The 20,735-nt window shown below is 46.7% G+C and overlaps 1 protein-coding gene across 6 annotated transcripts in view; it reads left to right on the plus strand.

Annotated features, from left to right (window-relative positions):
* Positions 1–20,735, plus strand: part of ATP8A2 (ATPase phospholipid transporting 8A2) — a 516,648-nt gene that overhangs the window by 97,330 nt on the left and 398,583 nt on the right. For all 6 annotated transcript variants that reach the window (XM_067016712.1, XM_067016711.1, XM_067016707.1 and 3 more), the window contains exons 3-10: positions 5,698–5,797; positions 6,268–6,366; positions 7,279–7,324; positions 8,359–8,399; positions 12,771–12,844; positions 14,900–14,969; positions 15,811–15,938; positions 17,369–17,480. In XM_067016712.1, the coding sequence (XP_066872813.1) occupies positions 5,698–5,797; positions 6,268–6,366; positions 7,279–7,324; positions 8,359–8,399; positions 12,771–12,844; positions 14,900–14,969; positions 15,811–15,938; positions 17,369–17,480 (670 nt within the window). The remainder of the gene's footprint in view (positions 1–5,697; positions 5,798–6,267; positions 6,367–7,278; positions 7,325–8,358; positions 8,400–12,770; positions 12,845–14,899; positions 14,970–15,810; positions 15,939–17,368; positions 17,481–20,735) is intronic.

Here is a 20,735-nt window from a genome sequence, read left to right on the forward strand (position 1 = left end):
AACCCTCATAGTTTTATATATGGTTGATTTGCTACCTTTACTGTATATTTGCTTTTACCAATGGTATTTTTTCTTTTGTAACTTTCATAGTTGTAGTTGTGGCCTTTTCCACTTAGAGAAGTTCCTTTTAACATTTCTTACGAAGTTAGTTTGGTGATGCTGAACTCTTTTAGCTTTTGCTTGTCTGTAAAGCTTCTGATTTCTCTGTCGAATCTGAATGAAGCCCTGCCGGGTAGAGCAGTCTTGGTTGTAGGTTTTTCCATTTCATCACTTTAAGTATGTTGTATCGCTCCCTTCTGGCCTGCAGAGTTTCTGCTTAAAAGTCAGCTGATAGCCTTATGGGAGTTCCCTTGTATGTAACTTGTTGCTTTTCCCTTGCTGCTTTTAATATTCTGTCTTTGTCTTTAATTTTTGCTTCGTTTTAATTACAGTGTTTCTTGGTAAGGTCCTCTTTGGGTTGATCCTGTTTGGGACTCTTTGCTTCCTGGACTTGGATGTCTGTTTTTTTTCTCAAGTTGGGGAAATTTTCAGCTATTATGTCTTCAAGTATGTTCTTTCTCTCTTCTCCTTCTGGGACCCCTGTAATGAGAATGTTACTATGCTCGATGTTGTTGTGCTGGAGGTCTCTTAAACTGTTCTCATTTCTTTTTTCTTGTTTTTGTTTTCTGCGTTTTTTTTCTCTTTTTTTTTTTTTTTTTCGGTACGCGGGCCTCTCACTGTCGCGGCCTCTCCCGTTGCGGAGCACAGGCTCCGGACGCGCAGGCGCAGCGGCCACGGCTCACGGGCCCAGCCGCTCCACGGCACGTGGGATCCTCCCGGACCGGGGCACGAACCCGCGTCCCCTGCATCGGCAGGCGGACTCTCGACCACTGCGCCACCGGGGAAGCCCTGTGTAATGTACTCTTAAGGGATAAATGAATTAGGCTGTTTACGAGGACATGAATGGCCGTCTTAGGCCGTGTCTTTTACCTTCAATAATCCAGAACTCCTTGCTGAGTGAACATGTGAGAGAGGAAAGGTGGAAGGTCTCCTGCAGGGAGCTGGGAGGGGGAGGCTTCCCAGACCAGGGTCATGGAGCCACCAGTCAGCTCACAGAGTCAGCTTCTGTGAAGGGGTTTAAAGGGCCCCCCCAGTCTTCCAGTAAACACTGAATGCTTAGGCTGCCTTGGGCATGTACGAGAAATGTATTTGTCCACGTGCGGCCAGAGAAGGAAAGCACCCCGGTGTGGGTTCCTGTTCCCATTGGGAAGGTGAGTGTTAAGCTAGTTTGGTTCCTGGCTTTCCGGAGGCTTGTGATCCAGAGAAGTTACTCTTTGAGCGGCTCCTGCCCTGTTAGATTTGCCTTTGGAGAGCAGCCATCTACTCGGATTTTTTCTCCCAGCTGGAAAATTGCACTCAGACGTCATCCCGGGGTTGGTTCTGGGGCTGCCCTCCGGAGGTCAGATTCTGGAAGTGCTTTTGTCGTGACAGGCAGGGAGCCCCTGACCCACGTGTCTCCTGGCCCTATTTTCTGATGCTTGTTTCCCATACTCGCCAGATCCTAAGAGTTTCCACGAGGAACGCGTCCACCGCACATGTAGGCAGGTTCCTTCCCCGCTGGGTCAGGTCCCCGGAGAGAGCTTCGCAGGTTGGTGTTGTCGGCAGACCTTGTCTTATCCTCGGCATCCTGCAGAGGCGTCCTGTCTCCGGAAGACAGAAAAGCCAGTATGGGCACGAGCTGCAGGGCCTGGGTCAACCCCATCGCTCCGCCCCCGTCCCCGCCCCGCCCCTCCAGCAGGAGGACCGCGGCTGCCCTCCCTCTCCGCGTTTTTGTGCACGCGGTGCCGCCGTTGCCTCTGTCTGCGGAGCTCCTCCCTGTGCATCCACGTGGCTGGTTCCTGCTTCGTCACCTCCCTTAGGCCTTCGCTCACAGCTCACCTTCTAAGTGACACATTCGCTGATCACTGTTGAAAATAACTTCTCCCCCTGCTTCCGCCCCCCCTCACCCCCCAGTGTCCCCTTCTGCGTCCTCCATCCCTGGTCCGTGTTCCTCCGTGGTTTCTTCCCTCTCTGTCCTGCCACGTATTTTACTTGCTTTTAAAGTGTCATTTTGTCTCTAGAATGTAATTCTCTGGAGCTAATGCTTCGGTGACCCTTTGATTCCCGCAATGCTGGGCACGGCGCCTGGAGCATAGATAAGGCTCAGTAAATACCTGGGGAAGGATGGATGGATGAATGGGTTTTTGACAAGCCGCTGGTCGTCCTTCGTGTCCCCCGATTTTGGGAAACGCTGATCTAACAGATATTTAGAGGGAGGCTGGGTGAACCACGGGAAACAGTTCTGTTTTTTCCTGGTCGTTTCTCCCTGTGCCCCAGGCCCTACAGACTCACTGAATGCCTGAGATTTGCTTGCAGCCAATGCCTGGCCAGGCCCCCTGGGAGGCTGACACATGCAGTTTGAGGGGGGAGTCTTCTGGGGTAACGGGTTCAGCTGGTGAACAAACTCTTCTCCTGGGAAGCTCTTCATCCTATACATTTTCTTTCCCCCGGGGGCGTGACGGTAAATGCCTCCCATCCAGGTACATTTTACACTGCTCGGCTGGAGTGAGCCCAGCTGGGTGCCTTGAGCACGTCTGCCTCCTCGGGGGCAGCTGCGACTCGGCGAGGTCCTCAGACCAGCGGCCTTGCTCCCAGCTGGGAACTCATTCGAAATGCAGAGTCTCAGGCCCATTCCAGACCCACTGAATCGGGATAGGCACGCAGTGGTTACTCTTACGTGTCAATCTGGCTGGGCCAGGGCGCCTGGATGTTTGGTAAAACGTTACTCTGGGTGTTTCTCTTAAGGTGCCTCGTGGATGAGATTAACATTGATCGATAAATTGGTGGGCTTTGAGTAAAGCACATTGCCCGCCGTAATGTGGACGGGCCTCACGCGTCAGGTGGAGGCCTTAATGAACAAAAAGACTGACCTCCCTGAGGAAGGAGGAACTCTGCCAGCAGGTGGTCTCTAGACTTCAATGGCAACATCAGATCTTCCCTTGGATCTGCACTTCTCCACACCCGTCCTTTTGGTTTTTTATGGAGGCTTCACTGCAAACACGTGACTGATAGAATCATTGGCTGTTGGTGATTGAAATCTCCAGCCCCTCTTTTCTCTTAGGAGGGGGTGGGACTGAAAGTTTCAACCCTCCGGTCATGGCGTTGGTTCCCCTGGCATCCAGCCCCCATCCTTAGGTTACCTAGGGGCTTCCCATGAGTCACCTCATTGACGTAACAAAAGACACCAATATCGCTCTCAACGCAACAGAAATCCCAAGGCTTTTAGGAGCTCTGTGCCAGTAACCAGGATGAAGACCAAATACATGTTTCCTGTGATAAATCACAGTATCACAGCGCCTTCAGAAGAAGGCTAGAAATAATTCTGTCTTACGGATGACTCTTAATCATTGTGTATTGCAAAACACGGGGCTGTGATACCGGATCTTACCTGCAGCAGTGGTCACAAATGGTACATGGAGCTATCCCATCCCATCCCATTCCTTCCCCACCCCCCTCATCGTATGGCCTCAGGCTGCTGTGTGTTTCGAGTTGTCAGGAGTTTTTAAAATAAATTTATTTATTTTTGGCTGCTTTGGTTCTTCGTTGCTGTGCGCGGTTTTCTCTAATTATGGCAAGCAGGGAGCTACTCTTCGTTGCGGTGCACGGCCTTCTCATTGCCGTGGCTTCTATTGTTGCAGAGCACAGGCTCTAGGCGCGCGGCTTCAGTAGTTGTGGCGCACAGGCTTAGTTGCTCCGCGGCACGTGGGATCTTCCCGGACCGGGGCACGAACCCGTGTCCCCTGCATTGGCAGGCGGACTCTCAACCACTGCGACACCAGGGAAGCCCGAGTTGTCAGTTTTGGCATTTCATTCTGTCATTCCAGGTTTGGTCACCGTCAGGTCTTATAGAAGTACATGTGCCTCAGGTGCTCTGTCTTCTGAGTTCTTGGCTCTTCTATTTGGTGCTTCTAATTACTGTGTATTTTAAACCCAGAAAATCTCTCAAGACGGTACTTCAGGTAAGAGGTGGCTTCAGAAGGTGAGCTAAGACGTGGCAGGTACGCTTATGGATGAGCCTTTGAGCAGCTAAAGGAGATGTGGTTCGTTTTATCCCTCAAGTCCCCAGTTTATGCCCTTCCATTATTTCACTGTTTGTTGATTATCTGCTAGGAACATACAAAGTTGAAGTTGTTTAAAAAAAAATTCAGCTGAGTAAATTTTAAAGATCTTATTGGCTTTAATTCAGTGATTCATGAGTTGGGCCGCATCCCGTCGAGCAGATAAAGTAGCTCTGAGGAGTTGTACAAAGTGGAAGACTTTTTTTTAAAATTTTTTGCGGTACGCGGGCCTCTCAGTGCTGTGGCCTCTCCCGTTGCGGAGCACAGGCTCCGGACGCGCAGGCGCAGCGGCCATGGCTCACGGGCCCAGCCGCTCCGCGGCACGTGGGATCCTCCCGGACCGGGGCACGAACCCACGTCCCCTGCATCGGCAGGTGGGCTCTCAACCACCGCGCCACCAGGGAAGCCCCGTGGAAGACTTTTATAGGCAAACAACAGTGAGACAAGGAAGTTACTAGCAAAGAGTCAGTTGTCTGGGGCAAAGTGACATTCCTTTGGGGTGTATCAGGTTGATAACCTCCCTGGTGCTGACCAGGTGATTCCAGGCTGACTGGTTAAGATTAGATTCCTGGAACAGGATGAAGCTGCAGTTAGGTCAGGCATTGAGTCTCAGTTTGATGATGTGGGCTGAGCACAAGTGACTCCATTTTGGGTCTGTTATTTCTTTTTTTTTTAACAAAGTAAACATTCGTGCTGTCCCCAGAATCTATTCTGGGGGTACATAAATATAATACAAAGCAGAGCAGAGACTGTAGTATGGAGGTGTAAACAGCACCCTGTGACTTGGAGGAAGAAGAGCCTTTGTGAATTGGACCAAACTTCATGGGAGGGCAAGCTTAGTCCTGGAGACACGGTGTGGAAGGAGAGGGTGCCTCACGTGGAAGCGGAGTGTGAGTGGAGGCGGCTGATTGAAGGATGTGTGGAAGGGGGGTTCATTCAGGTGTGGTTGAGCATAAAATGTCTGTGTTGAGTATCCAGAGGGATGCGGTGGAGTGTCACCCCCACGCCCGTTACCAGGGCTTGTGGTATCCATGCTTGATAGAGTTGACGTTCTACGTTGAATCCGCGGCTTTGTGGTTAGAACGGTAGTGCATCAGAAATCCTGGGTAACGATTCTACCTTGATTTGTGTGAGTTACTAGGTAGATGCTTCACCTCTCTCTGTGTTCATATATTACTGCTGTGGGAACATGTGCCTCTTTCTGTTTTGCGATCTTTGATGCGTATCTTTGTCTTTACAGACATCGTTTATATGCTTAGGGTGTTCATAGCACAAGGCTCCTAGAAGGTGGGTACATTCCCCTGGCTACACCATGTGACACTAAATGAACCCGTGTGCATCAAAGTTTGAAAACAAAGATCGCGCTAGAAGATTTTCTTAGGAAAGGTGTCTTTTTACGAGACGAAGCTTGTAGGGGAGGGGCCAGCACAGCGATGTTCTTGTCCTGAGTTTTGAAATATTTTGTTTTTACAGTCACTTGTGTAATTTTGGAAACTTTGTTTTCCTGTTCTTTAGAATTCACATCCATAACTGATAGCAGCGTTTTCCTTTGTCCTCACAGTACGGCCAAGTACAGCGTGTTGACGTTTCTACCTCGATTCTTGTACGAGCAGATCAGGAGAGCTGCCAATGCCTTCTTCCTCTTCATTGCCTTATTACAGGTGACATTTTTTAAAAAGTTACTTAAAATTCATAACCTTAATTGTATGTGAAATAAGATCTTGCTAAAAGGTCACTTAACCGAGAAAGGGTCATCAGACTTGAATGAAATGTGCCTCCTTCATCCAATTACTGTTTGCTTGAACAAATGGGATCTTTGCATAAAGGGAGACTTCTTTAGGTGTATCCTTCTTTGCTTAAGGATAATTGCAGTTACGAAAAGAGGCACTGAGAGAAGACTGTGGGATCCTACTTCTAACCCTTTTTTTCTGATCCAAACACAAAATGACGTTGGGTAGAATTTTAAAAATATGTAATGGACTTAGCTAGTTCTTAAAATAAGGTAATCGCTTTGTAACAGAAATGAATGCAACAGAACTGCAGAGGAGTGAGGCCTGTGTGCCGTATTTTCTTTTTCTCGGAGAGGATTTTAATTTGCCAACTTCCCGCCTTTGGTCTCTTTATCTTACAGCAAATTCCAGATGTTTCTCCAACAGGAAGATATACCACCCTGGTGCCATTGATCATTATTTTAACAATCGCAGGCATCAAAGAGATTGTAGAAGATATTGTAAGTTTTTGCTTTCAGATAATAAAAACATTTATTGAAGGTAACTTACAACTTATTTGCTGCTTTGGCTATTTTAAGACAGAAAAATTGGTCTAGAGGCTAACTAGGCTCTCAAGTTTCATGATGGTATTTTTGGGGACAGAATGTGTACACACAGTGTCTGAACTATACAGTGAAACAGAAGTAGTTCAATCTGTATTTCCTGATGTCAGGTTTATGGACCCGCTTTGATTTTTACTGCCGATGTTCCTTACATCCTCCTTGAGAGCGTGCTAGTCTGGGTAGCAAATGGAGGACGGGATTGCTGTCTAGGGTAGCAGCATTGAGGTTACTTTACAAGAATCTCCTCCCGCCTTATACTTGCTTCAGTGCATCTCCAAATTCATTGGCTACAGCCATATTCATGCTCTTTCCTGTTTTCTCTTTGTCCTCTTTTCAGGCTCTTCCTTCTCCCCTTCCTTTCTGTCTGTTTCCCCCTCTCTCTCATACATGCATGCTCATTTTTCTGGGAATAGGTAAATGAATAAACGCAGTACAAATCAAAGCAAAGGTACTTTGCCCCCAAAGTTCTTTATCAATAAAATGAATTCAGTTGTTTGTTGTTAGTTTATCTTACAGAATAATTCTTTTAGTTTGATCTAAAACAATCAAGGAGTAGAAAGTTTTATGCTTCAAAGTGTCTTTTCCTTGCTATAACCAAAATATAAGCATACAAACCGCATCTACATTTACGGTGTTAGTCTCTGAATTTAGCGAGTGACGCTGGATCATGACCATTGAACTGAATTTTAGGACATTAGTGTAGCTGCCAGTTGATTTCCTTGTGTTGTTTTTGCTGGATCTTATTGTTTGCTGTTTCAGTTATTCATCTGGAACTTTTGAAACTAACACCTTTTTTTCTTTCTGTAACAGAAGCGACATAAGGCAGACAGTGCAGTTAACAAAAGGAAAACGATAGGTAAGACCCCAGGCTGACTCATTTTTTCCACTAGAAAACTTAAGAACAAAACTTGCAGTTAAGGAATTTTAAATAAGTAGTTAATGGTGTTGAAATAAATTGAGGGAAATCTGGGACTTCCCTGGTGGCGTAGTGCTTAAGAACCCGCCTGCCAATGCAGGGGACACGGGTTTGAGCCCTGGTGCGGGAAGATCCCACATGCGGCGAAGCATCTAAGCCCGTGCGCCACAACTACTGAGCCTGCGCTCTAGAGCCCACAAGCCACAAGTACTGAGTCCACGTGCCACAACTACTGAAGCCTGCGTGCCTAGAGCCCGTGCTCCGCAGCAAGAGAAGCCACCACAATGAGAAGCCTGTGCACCACAACAAAGAGTAGCCCCCGCTCGCCACAACTAGAGAAAGCCCGTGAGCGGCAATGAAGACCAAATGCAGCCAAAAATAAATAAATAGAGGGAAATCTATAAAATACTTTAAAAATAGCAAAATGACAAACAAATCCAACAAAAGGTGAGTCCTGGTAATGAAGATCTGAACAGGGTTTGTGTATTTTAGAGTTTTAGAAAAGGTTTTAATTTTCAGGAGCTAGACATATTTTATGCCCATAAAAGTCAAAGCATTCACAGCCTTGGTTTATAATTGCCCCCTACCTCTATCTACTTACTGATGGTAGCATTTCTAGAACGGTAGCTCTGTGTTAATGCGGGGGTGGGGGGGCGGTGTGTTTATGCAAGTGTGTGTGTTTTGGTGAATTCTGTAAGTGCAAGGTGATTATTTTCTTCACATGGGTTAAATATGAATAGATGTAACTTATTTGCAAACATGAATATTTATGTGCATGCATTCCTCTATATATGGTGCATAAGTACCTAGTTGGGGCTCTGTTTTGGGGAGTGATGATGTTATACTTTTATGTCTAAGCATATGGTATGTTGGAATTAATCAGTGGAATTTTAAAAGGAGCCTTTTGGATTTTGGAAAGCTGATTTTATGTTGATTATCATCAGTATTAACCGATACTTGTTTTTCTTTTTCAGTGTTAAGGAATGGTATGTGGCATACCATTATGTGGAAAGAGGTAATAACAAATTTTAAAGATATGGCAGAAAGTACTGGTTTGGAGACCTGTAATTCATTGCTAATGTTGATTTTGGTATAAAGTTTGTGTTAAGACACGAGCCATGGCCATGTCATATAAGTGGTGCGGTGTAGGTTTTCCCTGAGGCTTTCCTAGAACGGGTGCATGTTTCCTCTGTTGCTGCATCTTCTAGAAGCCATTCCCCGTGTCATTTCAGAGCTGGGAAATTCATTGCCCCTGATGGATAGTTCTGAAATTTCAAATCATTTTCCAGTTTCTGAATCCAAGTAAAGAAACGTTTTCCCCTGGTCTTCGGTTGTTCTCTTTATCTCAATGCAATCTTTTAAAGATTTTTTTTTTTTAACTTTTGAAATTCTCACTTCTGACATTTTTGGTGGGAAGAGTTTGGCTTTGTAATTAGCCCTAAATATAAGAAGTGGTAGACTGGGGGCTGGGAACCATCCTGGGTGGGTTCTGAGGCTGAAAGTTGCTGCTTTTGGCTTTACAAGAGCAAGGAGCGTTTGCCTCGCTGGAGTTTGGGGTCGGCGGGGTTTGAGAACGGCGCGGTGATTTAGTTGTTACTAGTGGTAAATAGAAGATTGAGAAGAAATGTCCTGTGCCATCTGGGTGTTTTCTCGCTACTAAAATTAGCTTTTTCAGTGAATCTCTGTTGTGGCTGGAACTTAATGGTCACAAGATGTTTTTGGAGGGTGGCTCTCATGACCCCAAGATTCAAAGCTGCGTGACATGATTCCAGAAGACAACTACATTTTAGAAGAGTAACATAGAATAGTATCTCTTGCTGAACATTTAATAAAATGTTTTAAAATGCCTCTATGACCTTGGGAGTCTGCAGGACGCCCGTGATGAGGTAACCGCAGCCTTCGTTTTGGCCGTCATTTTCTTTTTACTTTGTTACAGGAGATCCATTAAGCCCCTTGCTAGTGTCTTGTGATAACACCTTAACCTGGGTAGCCATCCAGAAGTCCTGTGTTGTCAATATCAATTGACCTCACTCTCGTTGGGAGGTGTGGTGGTTCTCGGTCAAGTGGCTGGAGATTCTTGCCTTCACAGATGGTAGCAATGTTCCCAGGGTGCTGTGGGAATTCGAGAACTCCCACGGCACTTAGGAGTGGCCTCTCTCCCCTGGAGTGCCCGTTGGCACTCCCCTCCCCAGAAAGGCACTCATACTCGCAGGAGTGGAGAATTATTTGAATTGGGGCTGTTGACACTACTTGAAACGGTAGAAAATGGAGTGATGATCTCAGAATTCTGGATCTAGGAGTGGATAGATTCAGATCCCTAAAGCTCATTACTGTTTCCTACACACATTTGGAGAGAGAAAAAAAAACAACCCATCAACCAAATACCTGTTATGTTTTCCCACACGGATTTTTATTTCAATTCAAAATGGATTTTGTTTATTTAAACGGAGCTCTTAGTATGTGCCAGAGGCCGTGTTAGGCGTTGGGGATGCAGATAAGAATACAGCATGGCCACTGCCTTTCTTTTGCCTTTAAGCTGGATACGAACTTCAAATGTACAGAGGCTCTGAAATTTAATTTTCACCACCCTTCTTGATGTTGAGCCTGATTCCTTAGACTTACCCACACTTTGATAAGCAAATCAAAGCACTAATAGGATGACTTTTAGCAACATTCCTTTGTCCTGGTAAAATATTAAACACAGTCACCTACCAGGCCATTTTCCTGGATTGTAAGATGCAGTGGTTTTGTTTTTTTTTTTTTTGTTGTTACTGAACCAAACGTAAGTCCACTTGCCCGCCTGCGGTAAAGCCAATCTGCTGACACGGGGTCGTGGTGAAGGGAAGTGCAGTTTTTTTTTTTTTTTTAGCTTTCTGAATAAGTATATGCATGTGTTTTATTTTATTATTATTTTTAAATAGATCTTTGTTGGAGTATAATTGCTTTATAATACTGTGTTAGTTTCTGTTGCACACCAAAGTGAATCAGCCATATGCATACATATGTCCCCATATCCCCTCCCTCTTGCATCTCCCTCCCTCCCTCCCTATTCCACCCCTCTAGGTCATTATTGCAAGGCACCGAGTTGATCTCCCTGTGCCATGTGGCTGCTTCCCACTAGCTATCTATTTTACATTTGGTAGTGTATATATGTCCATGCCATTCTCTCACTTCGTCCCAGCTTACCCTTCCCCCTCCCTGTGTCCTCACGTCCATTCTCTACGTCTACATCTTTATTCGTGCCCTGCAACTAGGTTCTTCAGTACTATTTTTTTTTTTTAGATTCCATATATGTGTGTTAGCATACGATATTTGTTTTTCTCCTTATGACTTACTTCACTCTGTGTGACAGACTCTAGGTCCATCCACCTCACTACAAATAACTCATTTTCGTTCCTTTTTATGACTGAGTAATATTCCATTGGCATTCTTCACAGAATTAGGACAAAACATTTTACAATTTGTATAGAAACACAAAAGACCCTGGAGAGCCAAAGCAATCTTGAGAAAGAAAAATGGAGTTGGAGGAATCAGGCTCCCCAACTTCAAACTCTACCGCAAAGCTACAGTAATCAAGACAGTATGGTATTGGCACAGAAACAGAAATACAGATCAATGGTACAGGATAGAATGCCCAGAGATAAACCCACACACATATTTATGACACCTAATTTATGGCACCTAATTTACAACAAAGGAGGCAAGAACATACAATGGAGAAAGGACAGCCTCTTCAATAAGTGGTGCTGGGAAGTGGAGTCTTTATTGCAGGTGCCAAGCAAGGAGTCCAGGTGGCTAGTGCTCAAAACACCTGAACTCCCCAAAGGGTTTCAGCAAAGCATCTTTAAAGGCCAGGCGAGGGAGGGGCATCCCAGGGTAGGTGATCAGCTTGTGCACAGTTCTGTGATTGGTTGATGGTAGTAACAGGGTGGTGTCACAGGTTTAACATGATCGTCCTTAGGTGCCAGCAGGTGTGGGGGCTATGTGCTCATGGTCATCAAGTAGTTAATTTCTTCTATTTGGTGGGGGTTTTAACATCTGTAAAACGACCCAGGAAGTGTGCATCACATGCTGTTATCTAGGTACTTCAGCCAGGAGCTAAAGCAGAGGATGTGGGGGAGAGGTTTGTCCTGGGAAGGCCCCACAGGGTCCTGCTCAGTTAGACTTTGAGTTTTGAAATTATGTACCAGGAACAGCCTTGCTTGTGCTGTCAGAGAACTCCACCATCCTCACTCTCACCCTCCTGGTGCCCATTCGGTTACGCTCAAGGCTAACACTTAGCTGTGCCGGCTTCATGCCTGGTGCTGGCATAGCCCTCCTTCCTCATTGCATCAACCCTGCAAGGTCAGTGGTGGCATTTCCCATTTTATAAGTGAGGACACTGGAGTTCAAGGAGGTGGAGAGCCTGCCAGGCTCTGTGAGTTCATGTGTGTCTCTGAAGCTCAGATCTGAGCCTGGGCCTGCCTGGCTTGAAAGCACGTGTTCTCTCCAGCCGGGTGTGTCTGTGAGGTTATTTAAAGGCCCTGTGAACCCTCGGCCGTGGGCTTGTGTCCTGCAGACGAGCACCCGTTTCCTTGGCTTGGGGGTCTTCTGTGATTCTTTTCTGGCAATTTCTTGAGGCCACACAAATCTGTTTCATGTGGAGTATTTCCAGGGGACCTTTGAGATGCAGTGTTCCTGCATGAATTTAATATTACCTTTTAATCAGACCACTGGGCTTCCAGCCCAATGGCTTGGTTTTGAGTCCTGGTTCTAACACTCACTGGTTTTGCGACCATGACCCAGTATTTCCCTTTGAATCTCAGTTTCCCCAGATGTAAAACAGAAGAAATTTGCCTGTGTTAACTCAGTTGATGTTAACTCAGTTGATATCCACAATAACATGAAATATGTGCTGATGACCTCGTTGGATGGATGGGAAAAGTGAGGCACCAGAGTTTGCATGAGTTGCTCAAGGTTTCCCGGCACTAGGAAGGGGTCCCACGGGGGATTTGACCCAGACGTCCAGGCAGGCTCTCGAGCCGTGCACTTAACCGCTTACCCTGCCGCCCACAGCTGTGGGGATAGATGTGCATGTGTCTGCAAGCCAGTGAATAACTGTGAAAAAGTGAAACCTGACGGTTGTTTTGACTCATCTTTTTTTTTTTTTCCTCCTGCTCCCTTTTTGTTCCTTCCTCGTTCGGCATCCTTGCAGAAAGGCAGTATTACCTTCTGTCTGTATTGAACTGTTCCTTGTATTCTTGTCGAGGAAAAGAATTTGAGCTTCTCTGCCTTAAACTTCACGGCACACTTACACAGTAGTTTTTGTCTCCCGATGTTTAACCACTTGTGTCACCCCTTGCGCTTTCCCGCCTCTCATGTTTCTGGGCCCTTGTTCCTGTTCCAGGTGGCCGTGGGAGACATCGTGAAGGTCGTCAACGGGCAGTGTCTTCCCGCGGATGTGGTCCTGCTGTCCTCCAGGTCAGGTGGCTCACGGCATGGTTTTGAGATCGGCGTTGAGAACCGTGGAGTGTTACCTAGTGCCTGCAGAAGCCTCCAGCTACCTTCCCACCACCCTCTGGGTCACCACCCTCTCCCCCACCTTTTCTTCCTTTACCCCTTTGCATTTTTTTGCCTTAACCCTGAGTTTTCTTCTCCCATTCTTTTCTTTGTACTTTTTTTTCTGAAGTCTTTTTATACTTATTTATTTATTTATTTATTTAATTTATTTTTTTTTTGCGGTACGCGGGCCTCTCCCTGTCGTGGCCTCTCCCGTGGCGGAGCACAGGCTCCGGACGCGCAGGCGCAGCGGCCACGGCTCACGGGCCCAGCCGCTCCGCGGCACGTGGGATCCTCCCGGCCCGGGGCTCGAACCCGCGTCCCCCGCATCGGCAGGCGGACTCCCGACCACTGCACCACCAGGGCAGCCCTTTTTATATTTATCGATTGACTTTCATCTCGTGGCTGTTGTGGGCTGTTCCTCGTCGGCAGGGATACATTCCAGAGCAGTGCAGTGACTTGTCCAGGTCACAGTGTGTCCGAAACTTCAGGAACGGCTCTGGTGGGTCCAGCCAGCAGCCTTCTCCACAGAATCCAATGCCTCCCCTTACAGTGGTTCAGAGGCCCACAGGCATTTCTCAGCGCGCTCATGACTTGTAGATGGTCCATATTTTGCCCCTTTTCTGTCTGAGCACCATTGCCATGTTTTTTAGGTAACTTTGTGCTGCAGAGGTCTCATCACCAAGTGGTGTAAGCGATAGACAGCACAGTCCTTGACTTTTCCTTGGATGGTACGTAAAAGTATATATCAAAGAAGGAAAGCCAAAATCAGGAGAAGAATAAACTTCTGTCTGAGTGCAAGATTAAATTAGATGATGCCAAGACTAAACCTCCCCGTACTGACAGGCTGCTGGGCCTCACATCTCACACCGCATGTGTTTGATTTGAGTGCAGACAGACTCTCTTTTATGGGGGGTTGAATCACTTATTTTGTCAGATTTTAAGGCTTAGCGCAAATTTTCTGCTTGAGATAAGAGGTTTAATAAAAGGACCCCAGGCCTGTAGAGGGGGAAAGGCCCCATATCCATGGGGCAGGATTCATGTTTGTCTCTTTTGATTAGTAACAGAGAAACTCTCAGAAATAGTAATTGATCACTTGAGATAGTTTGGGTTATGAGTTTTGGGTGTGACCCTCCGAAAGCCAGCTTTGAACAAGGATTGCCTGAGCTGACATCACATTTTCCAGGTTCCTTGGTGTTTGTCCCAGGTGGCCCGTTACCCCATTTAACCTTCCAACAGCCCTTGACAGCCTTACTTGGTACATGAAAAAACAAGGGCTACAGAGAGATCGTTGAACGTGCTAAGGCCACACGGCCAGGAAGGGCAGTGCCAGGACATTGTAAGTGGCTGGTGGTCATAGAATCTGTTAAACCCTAGCTGTGCTCCCTGGAGCTGAACGTCCAAAGTAGGAGTATAGTATCTGCCGCAGATGCTATACTCTGTATCGATTCTTTGAGTTTTCTGTCCTTAAAATCAGGTGTTTTGATTAAAAAGTTGCCTCTTGACACAGTAAAAACTGCAGGGAAGAAAAACCCTGCCAAGCCTATGCCTTGATTTCTCAGTTTCTCTGGCTGTGGTCTCCTTCAGAAGGCGTGTGTGCTGGCCTGGCCTGGCCTGGGCCACTGTTCTGGTCAAGGGCAGGCCAGCCCCTGACTTTCAGGGTCACCTGAGCCCACTGGGCGGTCTTAGCTGGGACCTCTTGTTTCCCATCACAGCCTTGTCCCCTTCCCGTTCATTCTCTGTTATTTCTGTCCGCTTGGAGCCGGGCGGCCGTTGGAGAGACGGCTTGTCTTGGCGCTGTGCCCTCCACACACCTGTCTGTCTGTCCTGTCTGTCTGTCAGTCACTGTGCCCGTGGCGCTCCGTTATGACACCACTTTGAAGGGCCGGTCAGCAGAGTTTCCGTGGTTGAGGCTTTGTGAGCTGTGCATTGGTGGAGGGGAGCTTACTCAACTTTTTTTTTTTTTCCTCTCCTTAGTGAACCTCAGGCAATGTGTTATGTTGAGACAGCCAATCTCGATGGGGAGACGAACCTTAAAATACGTCAGGTAACAAGTCACCTTTTATGACTTGCATTGTTATGGGGCGCAGATGGCAACGGTGCTCCCCTCACGTACCACTCGGTGCTTTTTCTGGAGGAAAGAATTCAGTGAAGCACAAAGTCAGGACTCCACCTCTGTGCTGACGCATCCATGCTAAAGTCCTGATCAATATACCCAAATCCTTTACAGAAAGCACACTCTGTTAGCTGTACCCTAACGTGGCCATAACACAGAATAAAGTACCCCTTTTAACATAGTGTGATACCTAGCACCCTGTAACTCTTCTTTAAAGAGAAAAAAATGTCTAAGTCAAATCTCGAAGACAGAAAAGATATGTGGGCAGAATCATCAAATGCAACTTGGTGCAGTAGAAAATTTGTGTCAGAATGAGTTATTAATTTCTTTTTTCTGCGGTACGCGGGCCTCTCACTGCCGTGGCCTCTCCCGTCGCGGAGCACAGGCTCCGGACGCGCAGGCGCAGCGGCCACGGCTCACGGGCCCAGCCGCTCCGCGGCACGTGGGATCTTCCCAGACCGGGGCACGAACCCGCGTCCCCCGCATCGGCAGGCGGATTCTCAACCACTGCGCCACCAGGGAAGCCCGAGTTATGAATTTAAAATTAAAATTATTATTATATATTGAATTCTTGCAAATCTTTTGTATTAGGTTGCTGTGGCCAAAGCTGCCTGTGAAGTCCATCCTGAGGGGCTGGTAGCTTGAGGACCCCACCCAGCTATTCCCTTTTAGTTGGTTCATTATTTCCTTTTGATTAACAGTAGGGATGCTGAGTGTCATTCGTAAACCTGGAAGGTTGTGTTCAGTTCCCTCTTCGGGTTGAACGTTGCAGGGTGTGAGTCACACGGCTGACATGCAGGTGAGGGAGGTGCTGATGAAGTTGTCTGGGAGCATAGAGTGCGAAGGGCCCAATCGCCACCTCTACGATTTCACCGGAAACTTGAACTTGGATGGGAAAAGGTATCGCTTCCTCTTGTCTTAGTGGATTTTATTTTAATTTATTTTTAACATGACTAAGAATTACAGGAGCTTTGGCAAATAGAAGTTTGTTTTCTGCTTTCATAGTATTTTAAAACAGATTTCTTCCTGTTTAGCTTAGATATGGGAGACTGAGCTTTTCCTGAAACACCATTTTATTTTATTTATTTATTTTTTTTCTTTCTTTTTTTTTTTTTTTTTGTGGTATGCGGGCCTCTCACTGCTGTGGCCTCTCCCGTTGCGGAGCACAGGCGCCGGACGCACCGGCTCAGCGGCCACGGCTCACGGGCCCAGCCGCTCCGCGGCACGTGGGATCCTCCCGGACCGGGGCACGAACCCATGTCCCCTGCATCAGCAGGCGGATTCTCAACCACTGCGCCACCAGGGAAGCCCTGAAACACCATTTTAATCCGTTTCAACCTTCCCTTAAATTTAAGGAAAGACCTGATTTTTGGCAAGAAAATATCCCAAGGGTCTGAAGTGAGGTTCACAGAACTGGCCTGGTCTTTCTGTGTGTATTACTCGCCAGGGAGGAGAGTAGTTGGTTTTGGCTGCGTAAAATTGTCCAAAAAAAGCAGAAGAGAGATGTCTGAAGTGTATAAGAGCTGACGTTTATTAGAGAAACATCTTGTTTTTTTTTCCCTTTGCTTTCTTCTAAGTAGTCTGTGTTTTTAGCAAGTTGAATGAAAGGACCAGTGACCCTTCCTTCAGAATGTTCACTGCCCTGCCGTCTCTATTCTGTTGTCTTTGTCCTCTTGGCATTTATCATTTGAGTCAGTTTTTGTCGTCACGTATTGGGGCGCGGTTTCTCTCTTTTGCTCATCTTCAGCCTGCATGCTCTTACCAGCGCTCCCCACCTTTATATTTTGAACAGACCCAAAGGGAAGCACCCGATCACGGGAATCAACCCAAAATAACTCCAACAAGTCTAAGTGTGCCACCCTTTTCGGCTTCATGCAGTACACAGGGCTGTTTCGTAGGCTCCCACTTTTTAAATTTCTAAATTATCCCTCAGACTTTTATTTAATCATTAAGTTAGCTTTGACAAATTTGTTATTGTAGCTTTTTTTTTTTTCTTAGAGTCTATAAACTGGCTTTCCCGAATGAATAAACTTCTGGTTATCTTAATTTCCTTTTCGGATATTGAGTTTCATAAGAGTTATAAGAGACACAATTTCCTTTTAATGTTTTATAGGAGAAAAAACCCCCCCTTTTTCGGTGTTGATGAATGGATGAGATAAACGGTGGGTAGATTAAGCCGGGCTAACCTTTATGGCCCCTGTGTCCCCGTGAAATAGTGCAAATTTGACTAAAGGAAACATTTGATTTATTGTGGGTGTATGTTTAAGGGGAAAATTCATGCTCATTTTTTCAAAGTATCATTAAATATAAATGTTGTTTCTTATTTTTAGCCCTGTTGCCCTTGGGCCTGACCAGATCTTATTAAGAGGTACACAGCTTAGAAATACTCAGTGGGTCTTTGGCATAGTTGTTTATACTGGACACGACACCAAACTCATGCAGGTAAAACATTTCTATGCTGAAAAACAATGCTGATTTTAGTCTTTTTCTTTCTGTTTTTTTATGGAGTAGTCGGTAGAAAACGCAGATGTTGCATTTAGGAACCTTAAACTTTGTCTCTGAACCTAAATTTGGAAAGGAGGTTCTTTTATTTTGGTTCCTAGGTAGTTTCTCCTGAATTTCTGTTACTGTATCAAGTATTTGTTACCCCTTGCCTGAAATATCAACAGTCTTTGTTTTCTGGATTTAATGGGACAGTCGGTCCTCACCTATTTATCTTGGAACGCGAGGGGGGGGATTTGTTCTAACCTCTTTATTTCTCTCTCTACTTCTCCTCCTCACCCCATTAATTAAGATTTTATAGGAAGTTGTCTTATTTAACTGAATTCTAGGCAGTTGAAAATCGGTTATCTTTGAATTCATGTTTATTATTCATATCATATACCAAAGAGAAAAAAATACTAAAATGATTTTGTTCTTTCTCCCTGTTAATTTTTAAAAATTATTATCTGTGACTTTGTAGCCCACATTTCTTTTATGACATATCCTGCCAGACAGCTTTGAAATCCTGCATAAATCAGTGTCCCTACATGTCATTTCTTACATTTCTTTGGTATCGCTTGGCACCTTATTTTGCTAATGATCGCTCTTAACGAGGATGGATTTTTCAGCTTGTCTGCCCTTTTGCGTGACTTCTGAAGCACAGATCTGGCAATATTTCTTGATTTAAAAGTGTTTCGTGGCCACCGTGCACCATATCTTGTGCCAGGCTGTGTGGGTACGATGGTGAAAGGCACGGTCTCACCCCTGGGAACCAGGCAGACTTGGGAGTGGTGGCGGTTACAGGGTGGAGAGGTGACTGTGTGATGCGTGACATTACCGCGCGCCGGGGGTCCGTATGGAAGGTCATCCAGGCCGGGTTTGGAGGTGTCAGTTGACCAGGTACTAGGAGGCACATTTCAGATATCAGCTTGAAGAGGGAAGGCCGTCGTGTTGGTTTACTCCTCAAGTGATGTAGGAGGAGAGAGTTAACCGTTGATTAGAGCCGGTGGAGTGATAGAGCCCGGTGTCCACACCAGCTGGGCAACGCGGTGCAGACGGGGCGGGTGCGGGTGTGGATGAGAAGGGCTGAGAGGCTCGCTGGCGTTGGAGAGGACTGTTGGAGTTGCTGCCTGGCAGGCCTCGGTGTGCGGGGGGCTTGGCTTTGATTCTGTGGAGCGGAGAGACCCAGGGGCAGGAAGCTGAAGCGGAGCTGTGGGAGGCGTGGGAGGCGTTGGATGTTGAGGAGTGAAGGATGGAGGGGCCGCGGCATTTGGTGATGACGGCACGCGGCCGGGCCGGGCTAGAGACGGATGCCGTAACCCGTGGCTCAAGTCTTTAGGGAGCGGGGGGGGGGAGGGGAGAGCTGGTGGACCTGCTGAGGGAAGAGGCAGAAGGTCGTGGAGCCAGATGGCAGGAATTTTACAAGGGGGTTTTTCACACGGCGTTAAGAGGCAGGAAGTGTCGGAGGTTTGAGCGGATCCCGAGCATCCGTTCAGCAGTGCCGTCTTCTGAAGCACGTGAGTCTGCACGGAGCACCCCCTGCTGGGGCACCTCAGGGGAGGGGTGTCCCCCCGGGGGGGGGGGGCGGTGAGGCAGGAGCAGGAAGGAGGGGAGGGCCCAGGGCAGTCCTGGTTCTGGACTCTGAGGCCCCACGTGCGGTGGCATGGTTATAGCGGAAGGTGTGTGTGTGTGCGCGCGTGTGTGTCTGTGTGCGCATGCGTGTGCGCACGCGCCGACTAGGATGTGTTACGTGTCTTGGTTCTGAGCAGCTGTGTGCGAAGACTTTCTCTGGGTGAAGAGCCGAGCACCCCGCCACCTAGCGAGCGTCCTCAGACTCCCCCAGGCCAGCGCGCGCCGCTACCGCCTAACACCGGGAGCCCCGCTGACCACAGATCACGAGGCGCTCGCCCAGATGCGGGCATTTTACAAGTGTAACCAGTCCCCAAGATTCCTTGTGTACCTTGGAGGTTTTTTTTTTTTTTCAGGGTACGGTGCGGTTTCCCTAGATCATACGTTGGTAATACAGCTTTGCAGCTAAGGTGTAAGAGGTAATGAAGTGACGCTTAATAATTCCATCCCCCCTTCAGTGAGTAAGGTGTTCACTAAGTTACCTCGTGACCTTTGCACCCCGTGAGTGTGCTGGGTACCTTCAACCTCTTTGAATGGCTTATTACATGTTGACTGCTCAAGTACAGAATAACCCAAAGCCCCAGAAACACCTGTGCTAGACTCGCTGTGCCTTTAGGGCTGAAACAACAAGTAAAAACAACAAGCTTTTGAAAGCAATATAATATAACACACACAGCTGGTAGCCATCCTATTGGTGAAATAACATACATTGTCTCTACTTGTGCTACTTGACCACAGAGAGGAAACACAATTGCTTTTGGGTTCTTCTACTTTTTTGTTTTTTAACTTCTCACCTCAATGCCTTCTACTCTTCTGGTTCAAAGTTCCCTCGTTTCATGTTGAGTGTAGTTACACTAGAAATATTTCAGCGTCTGATGCTTCTGTTGGTGGATTTGATGGGAAAGAGGGATTGTCACAGTAATTTCCAGCAAACAGTGCTTCATGCATTGCTCCAAGAAATTCTCACGGATCAACTCATCGATTCCTCACAACGGCCTTACGAGGAAGATACTATTTTTGTTTCCGTTTTCTGCATGAGTAGTACACGGAGGCATCTGTCAGTAAGTTAGCAAAGTTACACCCCCAGTAAGAGAGAGCGCTGGGCTTCCAACCCAGGCAGTCTGCCTCCCGAGGCCTTGTCCTAACTAGTACACTGCTGACTGCTTTGCTAGAAGGGAATCAACTGGGTAAAAGGCCAGATGTAAGCTTTTTCAAAATCTGACATTTGGGTCTATTTCCACTTCAAGCTCCATTACTCAAATGTAGTTTTTTTTCTAAGGATTTTGGAGAAGAACTTATAATGCTAGTCGGAATTTGACACTACACGCCCGTCACTGCAAGGTGGAATGCTCAGGGGATGGGGCTGAGTAGTTGAGCTTGGCTTTCCTAAGTGCACGGGCTGAAGCCTGAACTGTATTGGACGAAACATAACTTTGCTTAATCCTACTAACTGGCCAGCATTCAACCATCTGGGAAAGGTCAAAAGTCAATATACTCATGGAGTCATAGAAATAACGTTTACTGTAAATTTTTTTTCTGCTTCTGCCTCCAACGAGTGTTTATTAAAAATAAGATTAGCTTTTAGAA

Source organism: Kogia breviceps, chromosome 16 (assembly GCF_026419965.1).
Source record: "Kogia breviceps isolate mKogBre1 chromosome 16, mKogBre1 haplotype 1, whole genome shotgun sequence".
NCBI classification, from domain to species: domain Eukaryota; kingdom Metazoa; phylum Chordata; class Mammalia; order Artiodactyla; family Physeteridae; genus Kogia; species Kogia breviceps.